The sequence below is a fragment of the Gymnoscopelus braueri genome, assembly GCF_963280865.1.
Source record: "Gymnoscopelus braueri genome assembly, chromosome: 23".
Classification (NCBI taxonomy): Eukaryota; Metazoa; Chordata; class Actinopteri; order Myctophiformes; family Myctophidae; genus Gymnoscopelus; species Gymnoscopelus braueri.
In genome coordinates this window covers 33,604,070-33,627,739 of record NC_137625.1, presented here as the reverse complement: position 1 = coordinate 33,627,739, position 23,670 = coordinate 33,604,070, and the positions used below count along the sequence as shown (strand labels likewise).

The 23,670-nt window shown below is 43.4% G+C and overlaps 1 protein-coding gene across 1 annotated transcript in view; it reads left to right on the top strand.

Moving 5' to 3' along the window:
* col7a1l (collagen type VII alpha 1-like) overlaps nt 1–23,670 on the top strand; it is a 161,194-nt gene that overhangs the window by 88,479 nt on the left and 49,045 nt on the right. The window contains exons 53-71 of the mRNA XM_080421195.1: nt 82–111; nt 8,130–8,165; nt 8,381–8,434; nt 10,660–10,698; nt 11,352–11,399; nt 11,886–11,918; nt 12,768–12,833; nt 14,211–14,255; nt 14,352–14,387; nt 16,029–16,055; nt 16,348–16,419; nt 16,840–16,902; nt 18,574–18,591; nt 18,697–18,732; nt 18,818–18,856; nt 19,393–19,428; nt 19,538–19,672; nt 21,866–21,946; nt 23,320–23,520. Of these exons, the coding sequence (XP_080277321.1) occupies nt 82–111; nt 8,130–8,165; nt 8,381–8,434; nt 10,660–10,698; nt 11,352–11,399; nt 11,886–11,918; nt 12,768–12,833; nt 14,211–14,255; nt 14,352–14,387; nt 16,029–16,055; nt 16,348–16,419; nt 16,840–16,902; nt 18,574–18,591; nt 18,697–18,732; nt 18,818–18,856; nt 19,393–19,428; nt 19,538–19,672; nt 21,866–21,946; nt 23,320–23,520 (1,095 nt within the window). The remainder of the gene's footprint in view (nt 1–81; nt 112–8,129; nt 8,166–8,380; nt 8,435–10,659; nt 10,699–11,351; nt 11,400–11,885; nt 11,919–12,767; nt 12,834–14,210; nt 14,256–14,351; nt 14,388–16,028; nt 16,056–16,347; nt 16,420–16,839; nt 16,903–18,573; nt 18,592–18,696; nt 18,733–18,817; nt 18,857–19,392; nt 19,429–19,537; nt 19,673–21,865; nt 21,947–23,319; nt 23,521–23,670) is intronic.

The following is a 23,670-nucleotide window of genomic DNA, read 5'->3' as shown; positions in this document are numbered from 1 at the left end:
TGGCCTGACAAACATTGAAGACCCCCTCCTGTACATATCACACTTTCAGCGTGGTTTACAACTTGTGCTTCTGTTCCAAAGGGGAAACCGGGCCCTCCTGGTGGAGCTCAGGTAAGAGCAGCTTGATCTTCAGCTTTAAGCTCTGTTCTCTCCACAAGGCCTTATAGGTCTTTATGCTCTGTTCTCTCCACAAGACCTTATAGGTCTTTATGCTCTGTTCTCTCCACAAGACCTTATAGGTCTTTATGCTCTGTTCTCTCCACAAGGCCTTATAGGTCTTTATGCTCTGTTCTCTCCACAAGGCCTTATAGGTCTTTATGCTCTGTTCTCTCCACAAGGCCTTATAGGTCTTTATGCTCTGTTCTCTCCACAAGGCCTTAGGTCTTTATGCTCTGTTCTCCCACAAGGTCATAGGTTTTTATGACACTTCTCCCACTTCTGTAGAATGACTAAAATGTAATTTTCTCCAGTCTGTATGGTAGAGTATGTTAATACAATATAACGTATACAATCTGTATGGTAGAGTATGTTATTACAATATAACTTATACAATCTGTATGGTAGAGTATGTTAATACAATATAACTTATACAATCTGTATGGTAGGCCTGTCCCCGACTAAGGTTTTACCACGGTTCTCCGTTTACTACTCACTATGGGATATCAGCGCCCTCAGGCGATGAGACAGAGCAACACACACGCTCCCGGTGCCAATACTGATTGGCTAAGGGTATGTCACGAGTCCGGAAGACCCGGGAGTATAAAGCTCCCTCGTGACGTAGGCTCTTCCTCTTTTCTCCACTCTGCAAGCGAATGCGCAGAAATTCACACACAACAAAGCAAGAAATGTTTCAACTTAAACCCAACGCGGGAATACGGAGTATATCCCCACGGGAAAATCCTTGCAAATAAGTTTTCTCCCGGAAATTATTATTAAGTATTTATTTATTTACCTATCCTCTCAGTTTTCCTTATTTCTTGGTCTGTTCTGGAAAAGCCGGTTAGCTGAAAAAGCCGGTTAGCTGCTAACACCGGTTAGCAGCTACTAGCTCATTCATTCATTCAGTGGCTAGGCTAATACTAGCAGCTACTAGGCTACGCTACTGGCTAGGCTTTAGCCTGTTGTTTTCCCAGACCGAGGACCAAGATGGAACCACCGAGGAGTTGCGGGGTCGCGGAATGCGACCCCCTCATCGCCGCAGACGACTCCCACCGCGTCTTCATCCACTGCTTGGGGGTCGATCACGCGTTCTGCGCCAGGACCCACCCGGGTGAGACAGATGCGTGCCCTAACTGCACGAGGTTAACCGTTTCTCAACTTGACGCTCGGCTCGTCAGGGCTAGGACCCTGGTCGGCTGGACTAGACGAGATAACGGTGAGACCTCCACCGCCACCGGACCGGGGACCCCAGTCGGGCAGCACGAGCGGCCCCCCGGCTCATGGGACCCCCACCGGTGCCGATGCCAAGACTAGAGCGTCAAGCGTCCACGACGCTGACGCCACCTCCCGCCGCTGCTGCTGCGATGGGGGCTTGTCCCCACCGCGGCATGCTAGCAGCGGCCCTCCCTCCCCCCCTGCCAGCGAGGAGTCGATGGCTCTTCACGATGACGACATGGCGGAGGACGGGGAAGATTTCCTGGAGCTCCCGTCGTACCAGGACACCCAGGAGGTGTCCACGACGAGCCCCGGACGGGGAGAACCTCCCGCAGCCACCGAGGAAGAGATCCTCGAACCTGTGGCGGCTGGTTTCAACGAATGGCTAGCCTCACTAAGCAACAGGTTGTTAGCAGCGCTGTTCTAGCTTAGCTTGCTAGGACAACACCAGCTCGTTAGCCTCTTCAGAGCCGGCGTCTGTACCACGAAGAACGAGGCTACAATCGGGTGCTTTGAGACACATAAAGGGTTTTCATAAGAGTATGTTGAACTGTTTATGCTGTTTCCACTGTTCTGTGTTTTATTCTGTTCCATTAAAATTTCCCAAAATACACAAGCACACTATCCAGCCCCGGTCAGGAGGTCACGACGCTAGGGGTCCCTGGGGGTCCCCGGGCGTCGATGCCCTCCTCTATAAGCCCATTGTGCCTATCAGGCCTGCCTTCACAGCATGATAGACAATAATGGGATACTTCTCTCTGCCTGTTTTCGACAACTGTCGGGGTGCATCGATGCATAGGGATCACTAGGTGGTCCCCGTGTTGATAACCACCCCTTATAAGCCCAAAGCGCTTGGAAAGTCCCTTGGTGACTTTCCAAACGCTGCTGGGATGAATACTGTGCATGATATGAACAAGACAAAGGTAATAAACCCATTGCTAATTCTATACGCCAGTGTACATGGGTCACGCCAAAAAAAATCCAATTCTACCATCCATCCGGCAGAGGGCGCCAGAGGCCCACTGTGGGAAGGAAGGTTTGCAAGATGTCGGCGCGGGTCGAAGGTCACCCCAATATTTACAACCTGCCAAGCACCGTGTCACGCCAGCCTCTGGAGGGCGACAGAGTGCTTCCTTTGGTGGAGGTGGCTCCGTCGCTTCCTTTAGCCAGGCCAAGAAGCCTAGACAAGATGGCGACGGACTTTGTAAACACAAGGGAGCAGCGTGGAATGCTTCCGTACTCAGTCACGTGACCCCCACGCTTGCACGGGCCCCGTGGGTTAGGTGTCGACGTCACCTGTTTCCATGGAAATGGATGTCAACGTCTCTTCACTCTTGGTGAGTTAGCCGTGACTATTACTAGCTATGGTATGCTAGGTTGGCATAGCCTCCAGTCAGGCTGCTGTTGTTTTCACTTAGTGGCTGACTAGCCTTACTAACATCGACACAGTTAAAGAGCAGTGTTGTTTTGGTGCAGTGCTTAGACAGTACCCTAAAACAACACGTGGTGGCCATAGCTCTCCTTCGTTCTTGGTTAGCCAAACAACTACAGGTAGCAGCTAAAGGCTAAAGGCGACCTGTAGCTAGGCTAGACTAGACCAGGCTAAGCTTACAGGCTAAGCTAGTTAGCCCTTTGTCTACACTACCACGGTGGAGGCTCAGGTTCACTGGGTGCCTTGAGACAAACATAAAGGGTTTTCATAAGAGTATGTTAAACTGTTTATGTTGTTTTACACTGTCTTTGTGCTTTATTTTGTTGCATTAAAAATGTACTAAAATACACAAGCACATTATCCAGCCCCGGCCAGGAGGTCACGACGCTAGGGGTCCCAGGGGGTCCCTGGGCGTCGAAGGCCTCCTCTATGAGCCCATAGAGTCAGGCTGATGTTGTTTCACTTAGCGGCTGACTAGCCTCACTAACATCGACACAGTTAAAGAGCAGTGTTGTTTTGGTGCAGCGCTTAGCCAGTCCCCTAAAACAACGCTGCGGTGGGCATAGCTCTCCTTCATTCTTGGTTAGCCAAACAGCTACAGGTAGCAGCTAAAGGCTAAAAGCGACCTGTAGCTAGGCTAGACTAGACCAGGCTAAGCTTACAAACTAAGCTAGTTAGCCCTTTTTCTACACTACCACGATGGAGGCTCAGGTTCATTGAGTGCTTTGAGACACACATAAAGGGTTTTCATAAGAGTATGTTAAACTTTTTATGTTGTTTTACACTGTCTCTGTGCTTTATTTTGTTCCATTAAAAATGTCTTAAAATACACAAGCACGTAATCCAGCCCCGGTCAGGAGGTCACGACGCTAGGGGTCCCAGGGGGTCCCTGGGCGTCGATGGCCTCCTCTATGAGCCCTTTGTGCCTGACAGGCCTGTTTCACAGCATGGCAGACACTAACGGTCTCTAATGGACGCCACAGTACGAGTCCGCTGGACCGCGTGGCGACGTCATCGGTCCCCGTGGAAATGTGCACGTTGCCCACGGGACTGATAATAGCAGCGCCCCCTCCCGACTCGCTCGCTCGGTGAGCAGCTTTTGGGAGGGTTGCAATCCGAATCTGTTTTTATCCCAGTACATCAGCGTTGCACTGTGTTTACTGGTTAAGCTCAGTACGGCAGTGACACACTGTGGTTGTACTGGCCAGGCTCCCCTGAACAACAACAACACATTGTGGTTGAACTGGTGTGTTTTCCACATGCCTTGTGTTACTTCCTATGTCAGACGAGTGTGTCTCTCTCATGCGGAAGATAAAAGCAGCCACGACTCTAAGAGAGAAGGTTCTCTCTCTCTCTCTCTTGAGCATGAGCGTTACCAGAGAAATATCTACGAATCAGAACCGACTGGGTTTCTGTTCAAAGCTTTTTCTGGTGAGAAAAAGGGGGGGGGCGTACGGCCTTTTCTGAATCTGAAGGGCCTCAACAAGTATCCATTTCTTGGTTGACGACCGTAAAAGCTGTTGCAAAACGGTACATCAGGGGCACTGATGGGCGGGCATCAACCTCTAGGTTGCTTGCCTCCACGTTCCAGTCTGGCCTCCGCACAGAGAATTCCTGCACTTCGGCTACAAAGGGGAGTGTACGAGTACACGGTTTTTCCCTTTGGTATGTCATTGAGCCTGCGAGTGCTCGTGCAGTGTACCAATGCGGCCATAGCTCCACTGCGGCGACAGGGGATCGGTCTGTCGACATAACTTCGACGACTGGTTAATTGCTGGCTCAGAGGAGGAGGTGGCACGGCACACGGCCGTGGCCCTCTCCCACCTGACGTCGCTATGTTCACAATCAACGTCCAGAAGAGCGTTCTGGTTCCATCTCAGCGGACCACCTTCTGGGGGATCTCGCTGGACTCGAACACGCTCAGAACGCGGCTGTCCAAGGGCAGGTTAGACAGCGTCTTAGCTTGTGTGAGGTCTTTTCGCGTAGGGCGTCAAGTCACTTACAAACTAGGCATGCAGGCGGTGAGTCTCATGGCTTCAGTCATTCACCTAATCCGCTTGGGCAGGTTCTACATGAGACCTGTATAGAGGTGGCAGCGGGCTCTTCGGATCCCACTCACCTCAGGCTTTCAGCAAGTGGTGGTGTTTCCAGGGTGTCGTGGAGACACTCGGATCGTGGTCGCAGGTGGCTTTTCTGTCCCAGGGGGTCAGTATAGGCGCTGTGATATCACAGAAGGTCATCACCACGGACGCCAGCCTCACGGGGTTTTTCCTCGCTCTCAAACAGTTCGGTGCTCGGTTTCCGGGTTGTTCTGTCTCGATCAGAACATACAACACCGCGACCATGTGCTATGTCAACAAGCAGGGAGGTTTGGCCTCCCTGGTGTTGGACGGATTGGCGTGCGAGATGGCGCTGTGATGCGACTCACGTCTCGCGTCCATTCAGGCGTTCCAGGTGCCGAGCCTCCTGAACGAACTGCTTTATGCTTTCCCACCAATAGAGCTGATCCTCCCCATGTGGGGGAGGGTCAGGCTCCGAGGGTTGTTGATGTTGCTGGTGGCCCCAGCATGGGACACGTAGAGGTCAGGAGATAACTCCTCTCCTTCACGACGTGCCTTGGGCCCTCCTTGTCGGCAGGGACTTGCTGCGGCAGGGAGGGGGGACGCCCTCAGGACCTAGACCTATGGGTCTGGCCCGTGAGAGGGTGAATTTGAGCTCGTGTGGCCTTCCCCCTGACGTGATGGCTACCATCCAGGGCGCAAGGGCCGTGTCCACGAGGAATGCTTACGAGGTCAGATGGGGGTTGGAACAGTCACCAGTGGTGGTGGCTTTCCAGGCCTCGATGTGTAGCATTCTTACTTTCTGCAGGGAAGGCTAAATCAGGGTTTATCCTTCTCGACGGTGAAAGTGTATTTGGCTGCCATTTCGGCTTGCCACCTAGGTTTCGACGATGGCAAGACGGTGGGTCAGCATAACTTCGTGCGCCGATTTATGAACGGCGCCAGAAGGGCTAGACCGGTCAACAGGCCACTGTTCCCAGTCTGGGAGTTGACGGTGGTGCTGGAGGCACTGTGCCGTCACCCGTTCGAGCCTTTTGAGTCTATGGACCTGAAGGTCATTAGTCTAAAAACGGTCCTTTTGGTGGCCCTGTCCACGGCTAAACGGGTCAGTGACTTGCATGCGCTCTCGGTGAGCCCGGAGTGCATGAATTTTCTGAACAACGACAGGAGGGTTTTGCTTAAACCAAACCTGGCGTTCGTTACAAAGACCGGGGTGGTGGCCCCAGATCCGGTTGAATTGGTGGATTTTCATCCGCCTCCCTTCGCTTCGGCGGAGGACAGGCGGTTACATTGCCTCTGCCCGGTGAGAGCTTGAAGCTCTATTGCCAGAGGACGGCGGCCAGTCGCTCATCGACACAACTCTTTGTCTCTTTTGGCGTGGGGGTTCAGAGGAAGGCGGTCACCAAAGCGACGCTTTCTAGATGGATCCGTGATGCCATTAAGCTGGCTTATGTGAGTAGTGGTGTCCCTGTCCCGGGGGGTCTGAGGGCCCACTCTACTAGAGGCATGGCTACGTCCTGGGCTCTCTACAAGGGAGCTTCGATCCAGGAGATTTGTGCGGCTGCAAATTGGTCGTCACCTTTTACAGTCTGGACGTGGCGGTGTCATCAATGGCGCACGCTGTCCTGGGTGTGGCTGCTGCCTCCAGGTCAGTGGAGGATAGGGAGTAGGCTTGGGGCCTTTTCTCCATATCTTCCGACTTCCTCTTTAGGTTTCCTTGGGACCAGCAGGGCTGTGTCTTGGGGATAGGGCCCTGCTCCTCATTATTATGAGGTTGGACTGTGTCTGCCTGTTAGTAAATAGGGCAGACTCTAGAGTCTGTCAGGGCCTACTCTTGTTATCTATCCCGCACCCCAGCCCGGTGGGCTGGGGGGGCGCCCAGGGGCCGTGAGGTCGTGGACCTATGGCCTGGGGGTCTTAGGTCACGTCCGGGGGGGACGTGACCTAGGAGCTGAGGGGCGTGCGGGGTTGTCAGGGTTGTGTGGCTCATTACCTCAAGGGGGGTTTATGAATCCCATAGTGAGTAGTAAACGGAGAACCGTGGTAAAACTAGAGGTTACGAATGTAACCCCGGTTTTAGTAGGTTCGGAGTTTACTACTCACCAGACACCCCTTTCTGTGCGCATTTGGCTTGCAGAGAGGAGAATGTTAAGAGGAAGAGCCTACGTCACGAGGGAGCTTTATACTCCCGGGTCTTCCGGACTCGTGACATACCCTTAGCCAATCAGTATTGGCACCGGGAGCGTGTGTGTTGCTCTGTCTCATCGCCTGAGGGCGCTGATATCCCATAGTGAGTAGTAAACTCCGAACCTACTAAAACCGGGGTTACATTCGTAACCTCTAGATTTGTTTAGTCGACTCTAATTGGCGACTAATTGCCAATAGTCGACTGTGCCAAAATACATTTTATTTCAAAGGGCCACGTCTACACAGTTTGTTTTGTCTCCAGCAGAGTTTCTAGTGTCTCTATCTCTATGTCTCTATCTCTCTATCTTGCACATGAACTCTGCAGCCGCACTGAGGCGCTCCAACACAAACAATACCAATACAAAGACGAGGAATAAGAAGAATAAAGTGGAAGTTACGTGTGGTTGCAGGTGTAGACTTGGCCAAAAAACAATTTAAAACATTTTTGGCCCTTAAAAAAAAAGAGTCGACTAAGAGACACTTAGTCGACTCGGACCCCCCGCGACTAACCAGTCGACTAGTCGACTTAGTCGAGGTCAGGCCTACTGTATGGTAGAGTATGTTAATACAACATAACTTATACAATTGGGGTGGTTGTATTTTGTCTCCCTGCTCTTCTATTGAGACATTTAGGTTGTGTCAAAGCTCATGTCTCACCTAGACACAGGATCTGACACGAATTTTGATTCGGTTCATCAAGATTCAATTTATCCCCATGAGCAAGCAGGCCGGCTCTATTGTTAACAATGTCAGCACACTTGCGCAGGAAACCGGGTTCAAATCCGGGGTAGAAGAGGAAAGTTACATAGTGTTGCTTCAAGTAAAATACATGTTTACTACATTTATAGGCTTTTTGAACCAATTATGTGCATCAATAGGCTTAATGACAACAGGTAATATTTTGTTTTGCATCTGCTCCCAGAATCGCAATGTATTGTTATATTGATTTGACCATGCAATTAATCAGTTATTGGATATTCGCACCAAATTTCAAACCCTCTATTTACTTCTATTTGTACTATTTACTTGAGCCTCTGCAACTTGATTGAATGTGACTTTATGTCCTTTGTGTTTAGTCCATCTCCACAGACAACAACGTACTGGGGATTAAGGTAACGGCACTGAAAAATACATCTCAAAATATCATAATATTGTCTCTGTCTGTTTTGATGCTTTTGTGTGATGCTGTAGTATGATCAAGTAATCGTAGGGCATTAATTGACGGGGAAAAAAACATAAGAGGTTTCTGCCAGACAACAACGATAATATGCAATATACAACAGTATGTATTTGGAAACCTATTGTGTTGTATTCTATTGTGCATCAGGGTGAAACGGGAGAGCCTGGGCTGAGAGGAGAGACAGGTCTGCCTGGTCCTACGGTGAGTTTACAATTACACAGTGGTGGAACTTTACTTAAGTAAAAGTATCAATACGGCAATGTAGAAACACTCCATTACAAGTCTGGTAATCAAAATTTACTCGGGTAAAAGTACAAAAGTATTGGCATCAAAATATACAAAAAAATATGCAAAATATACTTAAAGTACCAAAAGTAAAAGTACTCATTATGCAGAATGTTTTCACTACAATGTATAAATTTAGTGTAGGGCGAAAACAGGCCTAGTATAGATCCTTGGGGTCAACAGGGATAGTTCACCCCCAAAATGACTTTTTTTCTATTGATTAGTCACCACATGGAGACTTGAATTCATGGATATTTATTATTTTTTGTCACATTCCAAAGACAATAATTTGATGACCGGCAGCGGATCCGGTAGGAGACACAAAGAGTCTCCTTTGTGTCTCCTACCCGAACCGCTGCTGGTCATCAAATTATTGGCAACGTCACAGATTTTTAACCGGAATCCTTTTCTCTAGTGTGAGGAGGACGTGAAAAGTTTAAAAAGGCTCTGGAAAGACTCTTTTCGATGTGTTTTATGAAGGCTGGTGGAGACTGAGAGGGTTGCTCTCACAGTCCACACGGAGAAGTGTTATGTCTGTTATGTCTACACAAATGATAGGATTCTAGGTTAAAAATAGGCCTTTAACCCATTTAATCCAGGAACGCATCTTTTTACATTTCTTTGGCTAATAGAAAATAGCAGATATACAAGCTCATAGCGCGGCACCGAGTGCCGCACTATGAGCTTGTAGATCTGCTATTTTTGAAAAAAAGAATCGTGAAAATGTGTGCAAGTCTTTGAATATATACACTTTTAACTAAAATCTTTGCTTCTGGGGGGTCCCTGGAACTAAAACATTTTGAGATGGGGGTCCGCGGCCAAATACATACCATGTTGGGTGGTTCTTGACATGAAAAAGTTTGAGCACCACTGATGTATAGCAACATACGTTTTTTTTTTTTTAACTGTTAGGATTTAGGAGACATTTTGTAGAATCCCCAGAAGCAAAGATGTGAGTTAAAAATGTTTAAAAAATGTAAAGAATATATATATTTGAAGATTTGCAAAAATGTTCACGATTTTTCAAAACAATTTTGTAGATCTACAAGTAGATATACAAGGTCACAGCGCTGCACTCGGTGCCGCGCTGTGAGCTTGTATATATAATATTATTGACTAGCCAAAGTATAAAATAATGGTTAAAGTGGTTACACGGATGCGTTCCCGGTTTTAATGGGTTAAATAACGGGTTTGCAGATGCTGTAGAATCAAACTCGTTGACACATCACACGATTACAGGTGTACAAGAGTGGGTGAGAAAGAGTTAGAACAGGGAGGAGAGAGTAGAGCAGAAAGATACACCGAAGACAAAACAAGTCAAATAATAGGAAGGCAATATCAGACGCATGAAGGTACCCAGTTCAAACATCATTATTTTGGGGGGTCGCGGCCTGAAAAGTTTGACAACCACCGCCCTGGTCAACAAACAACTTGGTAAAATGGTCACATAAGTGGAGTGCAAAGAAAACAAATGAAGTGCTACAGTCAGTGTTGTAGACTCTAAATGTAGACTCTAAATGTACTTAGTTACTCTACACTGTAGAGTAACTAAGTACATTTACTCAAGTACTGTACTTAAGTACAATTTTGAGGTATTTTTTACTTGAGGTATTTTTTACTGGAGTATTTCTAATTTTTCTGTTCTCTTTTATAGTACCTTACTTTCTACTTCACAGTACCTCAGAGCCAAATGTTGTACTTTTACTTCACTACAATTATTTGAAAACTTTAGTTACTACAGTAGTTACTTTGTAGATTTTGACTATTATTACAAAACATTAACCACTTCAGCCCTACAGTAGGCTATATACATTTCGGCCATTTGAAAATAGCCGATCTTCAATCTCACAATGCGTCGCGATGCGACACATTGTGAGATTGTAGATCGGCTATTTTCAAAAGATTTGAATACCTGTCATACATTTGAAAACATTTGGTACTTTACGTACATTTTGATACCAATACTTTTGTACTTTTACTCAAGTAAATTTTGAATTCCAGACTTGTACTTAGAGTATTGCAGTGTTGATACTTTTACTTAAGTAAAACATGTGAGTACTTTTTCCACCACTGCATACGGTGCATCCTCCTAAAAAATGAATGGATGTGATACTGAAACATGCATGAAACTCTCTCCACAGGGACCTGAAGGTAAACCTGGACCCCCAGGACCAGCTTTGGTATGATTAATAATCTTTTTAATAAATATCCAGGTACTGTCAGAATCATAATGGTTCATCTACTGTACTGTATATCGTCTCTGTCGGGTGGAAACCTCATATGTCCAAAACTGTTACTTTTCAGGATTCAAATAAAGAATTAGCAAAAGAAATAGCAGATCTACAAGCTCAGATCTCCTACTTTTGATGTTTTGTGTTGTTTTGTGGCTCGTTAATTTATGGAGATTAGAGGTTTCTGCCCGACAGCAACAATACTACATACAGTAAACGCATAATAAATGAATGAGTTGTGAATGTGCTCCATTTATATTAATATCATTAAATAGTTGTATTAGGGGTGCATCAGTTAATCGAACTGATCTATTGTAAAAGATAATAGATTTCAAGAAGAAAAAATATTTTTAAAAATCTATGTTGATTTTTTCATAGAAATACATTTATAATAATAATAATATTTAAAATAATAATTAAAAGACACAAGTAATCGTAGCATAATCACTAAGGAAATAATCAATGATTGCAGTCTCAGTCTAATTATTGGACCTCTTATACAGTTCTGTTGGTCATGTGTGATCTTGCACTTTGCATAGGAGTGTCTGTTGCTTGTCTAAATGATGAGTTGTTAATTATCTGATCCTTCTTCTGCTTCACAGGGAGCGCCTGGACCATCAAGAGATGGAGGGGAGAAACCAGGATCCAAGGTTTGACTGACTGTCTCACACATTTACAACTCGCCACTTAAACCCTCCAGTCTTAGTGCTATTCAAAGGGGGGTCCCCGGCAAAATGTGTTAAAGGGATATTTCACTTTCAAATAAAATAAACAGTACAAATATATTTTTAAAAATAATGAAAAAAGTAATGGAAAAATCACAGCCCCCTCACGCATTATAATGTCCTTCTAATGCGTGAGAGGACCGTGATTTTTCCTTTTTTTTATGTTTATTTTATTTGAACAAATAAATAAACAAAAAAATCAGTCCAGGTTAATTTCAAAACACTGAAAATGTCAATGTGATGAATTTCTCATGGATATGCTAGGCGGGTTCACTGATAATACATTTTAGGAAGGAAGCCTCGGGCATAAATAAAATCTGCCTGTGGGGCCGCCATGTATTATTAACAGTTTATTACATAAACACAATTGACGATTGCGTTGAAATTTTAAAGATTGTTTTCTAACTACAGGGTGAACAGGGCCTGAGGGGGGAAACCGGTCTGGTGAGTATACTGTTTTATTTGTGTAAGAATGTAATATGTTTTTCTCTGCAGCTGACCCCATGAGCCAAATGGTACAATTGGCTCATTTACTTTCTTTGGTTAAAATAAGTGTTAAATAGCTCTATTGTGATAGTAATCCTTGCTATAGAGTGTTTGTTCAGTAACAGTGTTAAATAGCTCTATATTCTGACAGTAATCATCGCAATAAGTGTTTGTTCAGTAACAGGAGTCTCCATGTCTCTCCAGCTCAGAACTCAGTCAGGATACGGATTAAACAAGTGAAATTGAAAGTGATGACACAAAGAAATGAGCTGACACAATTGGAACTGGAACACTATAAAAATGAAGCAGATGAATGGGTCCTCTCTCCTGATTGGCTGACATTTTGTCACCTACCTGAAAATTTATTTTCTGTTTATTAAAGAGCTGGAGAGACAGGGAGACTCCTGTTACTGAACACTATAGTAATGATTACTATCAGAATATATTGCTTTAACCTTTTAAGAAAAAAGCTTTTTGTTTTAACCAAAAATAAGTGGTAGTCCACAAAGTAACTGGGATGCCCCGGTAAACATCAAACCTAGCATCTTTCTAAACGACATGCTATCTAAATAACGTTCTTAGCGTTTGTGGTCAAATGTTAACAGTATAATACCGTTATGTCTGTTTAAATAGCAGAACGTAATGATCAAGTAAGCAACACTTCAATCAGATAAAGCAGATAGAGGAGAAGGCATAGATAAACACTACGAATAGACCTTTACGGTAGAAGCACGTTTTAAGAGTGTGTGTGTGTGTGTGTGTGTGTGTGTGTGTGTGTGTGTGTGTGTGTGTGTGTGTGTGAGACAGAAGGGAGAAAGAGGAGACCAAGGTCGAGGGGGGATTGCAGGGATGCCTGGTTTACCAGGAACACCAGTGAGTATCTTTCTGTTTTATATTAATGTACTTTATATCCTGTGTATGAGCACTATGAGGAGGACACTACTATCCATGATTCATTTCTTTGTTCTCTTTTTCCTTCTTTTTATCAATTTTTCTTCGTTATTCGTAATTAATTCCTCCCCACACACATTTGGTTGTCACTGCTGTTGTATCCTTATGACTCACCTCTGGTGAGGAACCCCCACTGGGAGGACAACGCATTCTCACTCCCAAGACGGCAAACAGGTGACTTCTTGGGACAGACGTCCCAAGAAGTCACCCGTTTGACTGGAAGGGAGGGGTGCTGAAACGGCACATGTTGACTAAGGGGGATATGAGTTACGATTTTCTCCCTACCGGGACATTAACTCGAACGGCGCTGAGTCGGCTGAAGCAGACTTCGCAACGTTTGGCACGGCGGCTCGCTCGCCTTACACGGCTCGCTCGGCGGTGCATCTCGTGGCTCAAGTCCGCTTTAGACGGTGCGCCTCCGTCGTTTTAACAGTTGTTTTTGCGGAGCCGTCACCCTTTTACGCCTTGGGTTTGACAGAATGATATGTTAGACGGTGCGCCTCCGTCGTTTTAACAGTTGTTTTAGCGGAGCCGTCACCCTTTTACGTCTTGGGTTTGAGAACGACACCTCTGCATTCCTGGAGTGCGGAAGTGCCCCGGGACGGCACCAGATGACTGGAAGGGTACCCATGATGACTTATCTTAGTTCTACTGGATCTCTTCTCCACTAGTCCCTCCATAACATTTTAGTCTAGTTTATAGTTGTCAGTATATTTAGTCGTAGTTTTAGTCATCATAGCTTAGTTTTTATTTAGTTTTCGTCAGTGAAAAAAGGTAGTCGACCAACATTTTTCGTCATAGTTTTAGTCGACGAAATAAGTCATGATAAGCCGTTTGGGGAGTGAGAGTGTGTTGCACAGGGAGGACATAGAGCCTTGGTCCTACTCCTCCCGCCCAACACTCCCTGCTATTAATGGTCTCAATCTATTCGTGATTTATCTGACAATTACCCCGAATTGTATAATTACTATAAAATTCGACATAAGACATCCTCTCAACAACGCCGGTCATAGCCGCGGGAAGACCTTTTAGGTTAAGGGTGCGGTATGCGTTTTGGTCGGGGTTTTTTTTTTTTTTGTCACCTAAATTCGGTTTATTCGGTTCACCTAAATTCGGTACCTACTTCCCGCGGTACTGACGCCGGTAAATCTTCCACAAGCTGACATAAAATGCGTCGAAAAGGCATAGTTTTACATTATTTAATATGAAGCCTATATGGCAATATTTAAGTGAATTGCAAATTAATGCAATTGTTCTGCTATTGAAACAACATAAAAAACATTTGTTTTGTTTTTCCAGGGGAGACCTGGTATTGATGGGAAGAGAGGCCTGACGGGGAAAGATGTGAGTTTTTCAAACGTTTTAATTGGATTGTTTGTTTGTTATGCCACGTTTCACGAAAGTCTTATGAAATATATCTTTCATGTTTTATTTACACAGGGAGATCGAGGGATGAGAGGAGACGATGGCAAAAAGGTGCTTTTCATTTGTTTTTATATTTTTTTCATGTCTTTATCCATGTGTCCATGAGAGTGTACAAATGTGACCAAATGGACCCTTACAGGGCATGGCAGTGGTGGCCATTTTGTGGTGCCACAGATAGAAAACCCATATTTTACATACAGATTTCCGAAAATATTTATATAAATTATATGATATAATATAGTATAGTATATAATATTAATTAAAATATTTTTTGACACAGAATCAAGCCTGGATGGCCTCGTTCCAGGCTTAAAATCATTTATATAATAATAATAATAACACCTTATTTATGAAACTTTTCAAAACAAAGTTACAAAGTGCTTTCTAATGGCAGAATTAAATACAGTGCAACAAGGTAAAACAACAGCAACGATTAATAAAAATAACGACAAACAAGTTAAAAAAAAGTGAGTCTTGAATGGAAGCCTTAAATATTTTCAGAAATCTCTATGGGAAAAATGAATGGGTTTTGTATCTGTGGAACCACAAAATGGCCACCACTGCTATGCCCTGTAAGGGTCCATTTGGTTTCATTTGTGCACTCTCTGAGTTACAATTACACTATTATCCAAAGTTTATCATCAGCATGTTTATGTCTTTTAGATTCTAAACAACACAACATTCCAAAATACATATAGATAGATAGATAGATAATTTTATTTCTGTGTCCTGCACACAAAGTGCCCAACCCTCATGGGTTTATAAGACACCATTTTACGTTTATAACAGGTTTTACAATGTTTTCACGTGGTACTTTTAATTGCATCTCAGAATTATACCTCAGAATTATACAGACTGTTCTGTCTTCTCTCCCAAGCTTGACAAATAAAATCTGCCACAACAAAAGCTCCTTTAACTCTTTGACTGCCAGAGTATTTTCATAAAGTACTCCCCCAGTGCCAGCAATTTTCGTGTTTTTTTATTTTTATATTTTGAATTTTTCTCATGAAAATAATTTAAGGACACATAATGTAAAGACCCAGCACAAATCCGCCACTAGAGCGCAGCACATGACAGCTTTGATCATGTCGTTGGGTCTCTCTCACCCTTCTTCATAGATTAGACAAGGAAAAACATGAAAACGGATGTGACGTCCCCCCCATTGTTTTGATCGGCGAAAATTACGTTGTGATATACGACGGCGATGACTGATCGTCACCCAGACCATAGATTATAGAAGAGAAACTGTCCGTTTGTCCGTCATACCGTGTGAAAGACCGTTTATTTACCTATTTTGGACGAAAATGACTGGGGAAAAGAATCAAAAACCGGAAACGGAATCCAGGTCATGAAACCGGATGCAGATGTCCGTGAAGTAAGTGGAACTCGAGAATAACATTGAATATTAAGCAGCATAGCGCAATCAGAGATTAAACAATGAACGCGCGTCCAGCGCGTCCAGCGCGTCGACGGCCAACTGGACAAAGTAGCACTTGACGCGTTATCGCGTCGTCCGCAGTCAAAGAGTTAACAAAACATATCTCAAATATTTCATAATCATCAAACTCAAGGAAATTTCCACAAACAGAAGACATCTTACTAACAAATATCTCTCTTATATCATCATACACATATACACTCGAAATCGACATTCAAGTATTTTGAGTTCATATACATTTTCTCTTCTTCCAGGCTGAAAAGGGTGAAGCTGGCACTAATGTAAGTCATATTAAAGATGAAATTACAATCTCTTACATTAATGTTGTTTCATATTAAAAGTCGCATTACTTTGAGGTCAGTTACATTTATTTAAAGTCATGTAACTAACTCATTAATATGAAATAATATTAATGTAAAGGGATATTAAAGTCTTGTGGTTTTTAACTCGATATAAATTAACATGAATGCATTAGATTCATTAATGTTGTGAAAACAACATTTTAGTTTTCAGTCACTGATATGAAATAAGAGCAGCTGGTGAATTGTATATGTTTACTTTGTTTAAAACCAGGGTAAAGATGGGACTAAAGGAGAAGCAGGAGCCCCAGGCTTACCTGGTACACAGGTTCTGGTCACTCCAGAGGTAGGAAGGATCGTTGTTACATTTCTCGTGTTGTTTTATGAGTGATAATGTTGTGTTGCCCATTGGCATGTTGGTCTTAAAACAACAGGTCTGGTGCAATCCGGGCGTTATTTTAGGCTACGTACAGAGTTTGCGCATTGCGCCATGACCATAGACTGTAAAAAAATTATGGACGAAGGGAACGTTCATGTCACCCATTGGTTTCTACTGGAGTTCTCAAATTCTGCCCGGACCCTACTCGACCTAACCCGACGTTTTCGGTCTGGGCCGGGCTCAAAATCTATGCTGATTAGTCGGGTAGTCCACAACGTGACGCGTTTTGAGCTTGTAGATCTGCTACTTTTGCTATTTTTTTGGTTTGAATCCTGAAAAGTAACAGTTATTGTATCTTAACTGATAATCTGTCTGGTCTTTTGGTAGGGTGCCACCGTGGATGAGATCAGACAAGCCTTCACCATGCCGATGGGACCTCCAGGAGCTCCGGTCAGTTTTACCTGCCCACAGCTACCATGATTCATTGATTGATTGATTGAATACTTAATTGGTCCGTAATGTAAACAGCACTAAGGTACAGTCAGACATTAACCCATTTAGACCGGGAATGCATCTGTGTCATTTTTAGATTTCTTTGTCTATTTAAAAAAAAATCTTTGATTATGCAAATTATTTTAATGCGAACAGTTGTAACTCAAATCTTTGCTTCATGGGGGTCCCTGGAACAAAACATTATGAGATGGGGGTCCACGGCCAAATACATATGATACAATGATTTCTAATTCCTAACAGTATGTTGTTATATCAGTGGTGCTCCAACTTTTTCCATGTCAAGGACCCCCAAAATTATATGTTCCAGGGACCCCCAGAAGCAAAGATTTGAGTAAAAAATGTACATATATATATTATTCAAAGATTTTCACACATTTTCACGATTTCTTAAAAAAAAATAGCAGGTCTACAAGCTCATAGCACTCGGTGCCGCACTATGAGCTTGTAGATATGCTATTTTTGAAAAGCCAAAGAAGTGACACAGATGGGCAGGGCATTCCACATTTTGGTGGCAGAGCAGTAGAATGAGAACTTACCCATGTTTGTTCTTAATGTGGGAGGTACCATATCATGGTCACTCCCTCTAGTGTTGTAGCTGTGGGTGCCATATGTATTAATTAATACTGCTTGTTAGCACCTGATATAACGAACAACACATCATGTCAACAACAGCTATGTGGTGTTATTATATCATGGCTTGACAAGTTGACATGTTCGTTTCACAGTGTGCTGCTGTTATATGCTTATTAATAGGCGTGTGGTGTAAGCTGGGCGCCATGCATTCTAAATGCATGTTTCTACTCTATCTACCTGCAATATAAATGCACATATCTACATGCAATCGATAAAATCATGTGTCTACAGTACATGCATTCTAAATGATGCATGTGTCTTACATGCATTCTAAATGCACATGTCTCACATGCATTCTAAATGCATATGTCTCACATGCATTCAGAATAGATGTGTATCTTCCGTTCAGGATTCTTGGAACCTTGGTGCTTTCTAGTGCAGTGGTTCTCAACCTGTGGGTGATTTTGGGGGGGTCCCCAGATGATTAGCTTAATATGCAACATTGTTTTCTCACTCAACAGTAAACAAACCAACATAGTATAAGTGTATACAGGGTATCTGCACGTTTCTAAACTGACAATTTAATAACTTTTAAGACCTTTTTAACACCAAATTGGCCAAATTGTCTAATATTACGTAAGAAAGAGGCAAACATTGTGAAAATAGCCGATCTACAAGCTCGTAGCTTGGCTATTTTCACAATATATATCTGGGGAACCGAGTCAAATTAAATGTAATGCCTACAATTCCAAGTGCTTGTCAGGGTGGGGATCCCCAGTTCAAATATGATTATTAATAGGGCTCATGGCCTGAAAGGTTTGGGAACCCTTGCTATAGCCTATAGCCTATACAGATAGATAGAAGTTTCATCTGAAACACATTTTTTTTTACAATATAGAGGGGGTCCCTGCTTCATCTCTCTCTCAGCTAGGGGGTCCTTGGCCTGTATCTACTAGAATGCATGTTTCTATACTGTATCTACATGCATTCTAAATGCATGTTTCTATGTTGCTTCTGTCTCTGTCTCTACTTTAGGGTCCGGCGGGTATAAAGGTAAGCTGCTCCATCGCTGGCTGATGATGGATATCTGATAAATAGATCATATTTAACATGGTTGCTCAGCAGTTGTCCAATTCTAAAAGTGTTATGTCCTTGCAGGGAGATAAGGGAGAAACAGGTTTCAAAGGAGACAAGGTAATCGCTGTATATGTATTGTCTTTCTATCAGCAAAAAGGACATTTGTAAATTGTAGTATTTAATCGTGTTGCTTCCATTACAGGGAGATGCTGGTCCCCCTGGCAGGACTACTGAGATGAAGGTAAATAGACTTTATTTTAACGTTGGCCAAAAAATTGCAGATCTAAGCTCACAACACATCGCAGACCCGTCGTGAGCTTGTAGATCTGCAATTTTAAGTGGGTTTAAGTCGTTAAATGTCTGAAAACACACATTTAACATGAATTCAATATGTAGTGTGTGGGGGGGGTGGGGGGGTCCCTGCTTCGTCTCTCTCTCAGCTAAGGGGTCCTTGGTTTGAAAAACGCTGAAGACCCCTGTCATACAGCATTGCTGTGTGTAATTCCCTTTCTACATTATTAGCACACACAGTACCAGGACTGCATCGATCGATTTTTTTTCCTTGAGAGGTTATTCCATCGATTACTTTTTCAGTGAATAACATAATCGAGAAGCGTGTTTTTTTTATAATAAAACATATATGTACCGTATTTGATAAAAAAATCTATTACTTTTTATAATGGATTAGTTCAATTAACTGTTGCACCCCTTAGGTTTACATGATGTATTTGATGATTGTTATTAAAGTAATGATCGATGTGTTTCCGTCTCTTCCAGGACATTGAGGTGATGTTTGAAGGCTATGGAATTAGGGTGAGTTTCACCGTAGAAATTTTTACAGTTGTCATCATGTCCAAAATAATGATTCCCTACTGTAGTTCAGTAATCACTAAAGAAAGGAGAAAAAAATTCCATTTCCCAGCTGTCCCTGCTGAAGGCGTTGATTGACAGGCTGCTCCAGGACGGAATGGAGGAGTTGCTTCAGGTCCTGGACGACTCCAGGAGAACCAATAAGGAGGAAGATGTTCACCGATCCAACGTCATCACCGAACTCACGGTATTACACTATACTCTGTGTGGGGCTGTGACCATCATGTCATTTGACTTATCTTTAACACATTCTCTGCCAGTTATTATTCATTCATTCATTAATTAAGCGCTCTTTTCACCTTATGTTGACGATCCACAGAGCACCACAGAAGCCACGTTGTGGACATGGATGTAAACAAAAGCAGTCTGGGGGAGGGGGAGAGGGAGGGAGGCTGATATTGTGCATGTTGGCTCACTGGAAACACTCTGCTACACCAGTGGGTCTCAAAGTGTGGTCCAGGGACCCTCTCTTGGTTCCTCGAGGGGGTTCCAAATGGCCCCTTAAGGGTGTGTAACTCTGAGAGTGTACAAATGGAACCAAATGGAACCGTAAGGGTCCATTTGGTTCCCACTTGTACACTCTCAGAGTTGTGGGGATCCTTATACCCCAATTTCTTTCAAATATGGCTGCTGTGCATAGTGTGTGTGCAGAACGAGGTACACACAATGGCCCCGATTCATAACGAGGGTCGTAAATATGGGGTAAATAAAGTTCGTAAAGGAGTTCGTATTTTGGTAGTCACAAACGGACGTGCAATTCCCAAAGGGGTTCGTATATCACAGAGACGTGCGTATGACCAGGTGTAGGAGCTGATTAATCTCGAAGTCTGCATCCAACAGCATCCAACTTTAACGTCACTTTACGGCACAGTGTTGCCATGTCCGCTTATTATAAGCGAATTTGCGCTTATTTTTCTGTAAAGTTGCTTTTAAATATTGGTAACAGAGTGGGGTGCGGTTTTTTGGGCTTGCTTCTAAAGTGTAGTTGGTTATTTGGGCTTGCTTCACAATTGTTCAATTGTTTTAACCGGTGGTTCTCAAATATTTTTATGTCGTGGACCCCCAAGTTAATGTAGGCTAATTTATCCCTATAAGCCCCATCTGAAAATGTTTTGTGCCAGCTGGAGGCAGATTTGTGTTGTTAGAATGTTTAAAAAATCTTCCAAATATTCCACATTTTATTACAAGATTTTTTTTTTAAATATAACAGATCTACAAGCTCACAACGGTTTAATTAAAGTGCTTAAATGGCCTAAGTGCCAGTTGCTTCTTTTGGGCTTATTTTCATAGACCTGGTTGCTTATTTCTCTCACAAAATCTGGCAACACCGGAGTTGCAGAAGTTTAACTTCTCGTCCAAACTTACAGCTGTCGGGCGCATTGCCTTGACACTGACAGAGAACTTGAACATCATTCTGATCTGTCTGGAAGCGAGTCCCACTATTGCACGATGGATCAGCTGAACGTAATGTGTAAAGGTTTAACCCCGCCAGCAAATAATAGACTAATAACCTGGAAAGGATATAACATTGCTCACGTTTAACAGGTAAAAAGATGGAACGCTGCTATTCGATTATGGACCAGAGCTTATTGATTACTTATTGATTAAATTAGTTATTTTTTTATTAATATATCACTGTCCTACGTCTGAATGGGGAATGGATCTTCTGGACACAGCTTTCATCACTATAGTTTCCTCATCAGATGGTAACATTTATTAGGCTGTTGTGTGTGGCGTTCATGTGATCAATATACAGTAGAGTAGCCTACAGTAGGCTATTAGCCTACAAATTAATACCGCGGCACGGACACTGGTGCGTCAGTCCCTCCGCAGTTTCATTAAGGCATGATAGCCTATTTTTATTATTACGTGACACTTTGGCTCAGATGGCCCGCTGGCAAACACACTGAGGGACCTATATAATTCAGCTCTAAATGGAACTGATAGCCTAGAAAATAAATAAAAAGCGGTGGAATCTACATCATGTCTATATTATGCATAGGCTACAAGCAATACATCGTTTGACATTTATTTTTTATTTTTTATATGTGTTGACAAATGTTGGTCACATATATATTTTATTTGAGGTTTGCCACTGTTGTAATTGATTTTGGCATGAAGAATAAAGCATTCTAAAGACATACGCACATTTCAGCCCTGGTAAGACAGCCTCGGGGCTGACCTGAGAACGTGCGCACCTGACGCACCAAACACAGACCAAAAAACGTTTATGAATCCGACTGCAGGTGTAGGATTTGTCCTAAATGCCAGTACGTACAAAATATGGTCGTAAATCCCTTTATGAATCGGGGCCAATGTGTATTCCTAGGGGATGAGCGGGGCAGTGAAGCTCACGTGTGATCCCGTTTTTGTGAAACAGAGTTCGGTGACGTTCGATCTTCCCAAACAGTCTGAGGTGGAAACGGAGTTGGACAGACAACTTCAAGAGCCTCTCTCAGCTGTAAGTAGAACTGTATATGTCTGGTTAGATTCTATTCACAGCGTCTGTTTTGTTTGTTTGTTTATCTGTCAGAGCAAAAACGTGGACAGTTTTAACAGGATTTGGATCAAACTTGGCAGATGAGTTGGCGTGGGGCTATTCATTTTGTTTAACAACTTAAACCCTATACTTAGTTGACTGGAGTCCCTTAGGTCAGTGGTTCTCAAACTTTTTCATGTCAAGGGCCCCCAAAATGATATGTATTTGGCCGCGGACCCCCATCTCAAAATATTTTGTGAAGCAAAGATTTGAGTTACAAATGTTCACTTTGAAAATATATATATTCAAAGATTTGCACACATCTTCACGATTAAAAAAAATAGCAGATCTACAAGCTAGCTTTTCTATTTTTGAATAGTCAAAGTATAAAATATGGATAAAGAGGTTAAATGATTGTGACGCTTTATTAACACATTTTGCTGGGGACCCCCTGGTATCCCCCAAGGACCCCTGGGGGTCCCCAGACCCCACTTTGAGAACCAACGCCATAGGGCATCTATACTCAGTCCCCTGATTATTTCCCTCTTGACAAAATATCTACAAGCTCACGTGTCATAACTGGTCAGCTGAACACTGGTCACCAGTCAAAGTTATTTTATTCTTTATTATTCTTTATTTTGTAATATTATTATTATTTGTATTTATCCTTATTCTTATACTGTACATGGTGTAGCAGCACCTCTCTGGGTGCTGGGTTCTAGAAGTGGATGTGGTTTGATCTCACAATGTTCCTATATTCCATTTGCACCACCTATAAACAGGGTTGGAGTTATGAGGGAGTTGCAGGGAGCTCAGGAGCTCTAAAATATCATAATTTCTGGTCCCACTGTTTTTGTTATTAACAGTTTACTGTATTAACAGTTTGCAAAAAGTACAAAGGTACAGTTATATAATAATGCTTAAAGGATAACACAAAAAGCCTGTTTGTTTCCATTGTGGTCCTGTGTATTCAATTAATCAAGACGTTTTAAAGACATACAAAATACTATACAAGAAATCATCAATACTAGGAACAGTAAAAGTATATTTACAGAAAAACAGTGGGGGTTCATTTCTTCCAGTGGCAACTTTTTTGATGGCTGTTGGTAGGGCATTCCACATTTTGGTGGCAGAATGGTAGAATGAATTCATCCCCATGTTTGTACCGAATCTGGGGGGGAATGAGATCAGTGAAACTCCCTCTGTGTTGTGCCCGTGGGCATCACTCACTCTTTTGAAGTAGTTATACAGGTACATGGGCTCTGGTTCCTTGAGTATCTTGAAGACCAGGCCCATTGCAAGTTGCTGTGCTCTCTCCTCTGCCCTGAGCCATCCATTGCTGTTTCCTCTTGAAGGACTCGCTGAACGAAGGCGCAGAAGGTCCGACCCCGTGGAGCGTCACCTCGCTGAACGGACAGCAGGAGCTGGGCAGGGTGGAGCTGGGCTCAAAGGGGATGATGGTGATGATGGCCGAGGAAGACGGAAGAGAAATATCCTCCCGCAGGATGAATCTCACCGCCGTCAACTCTACCTTCAACCATACCACACCTCGAGAGGTAAGAAACTCTACCTTCAGCCATACCACACCACGAGAGGTAAGGAACTCTACCTTCAACCATACCACACCACGAGAGGTAAGGAACTCTACCTTCAACCATACCACACCACACCATGAGAGGTAAGGAAGCCATAGCTGGATGGGTAGA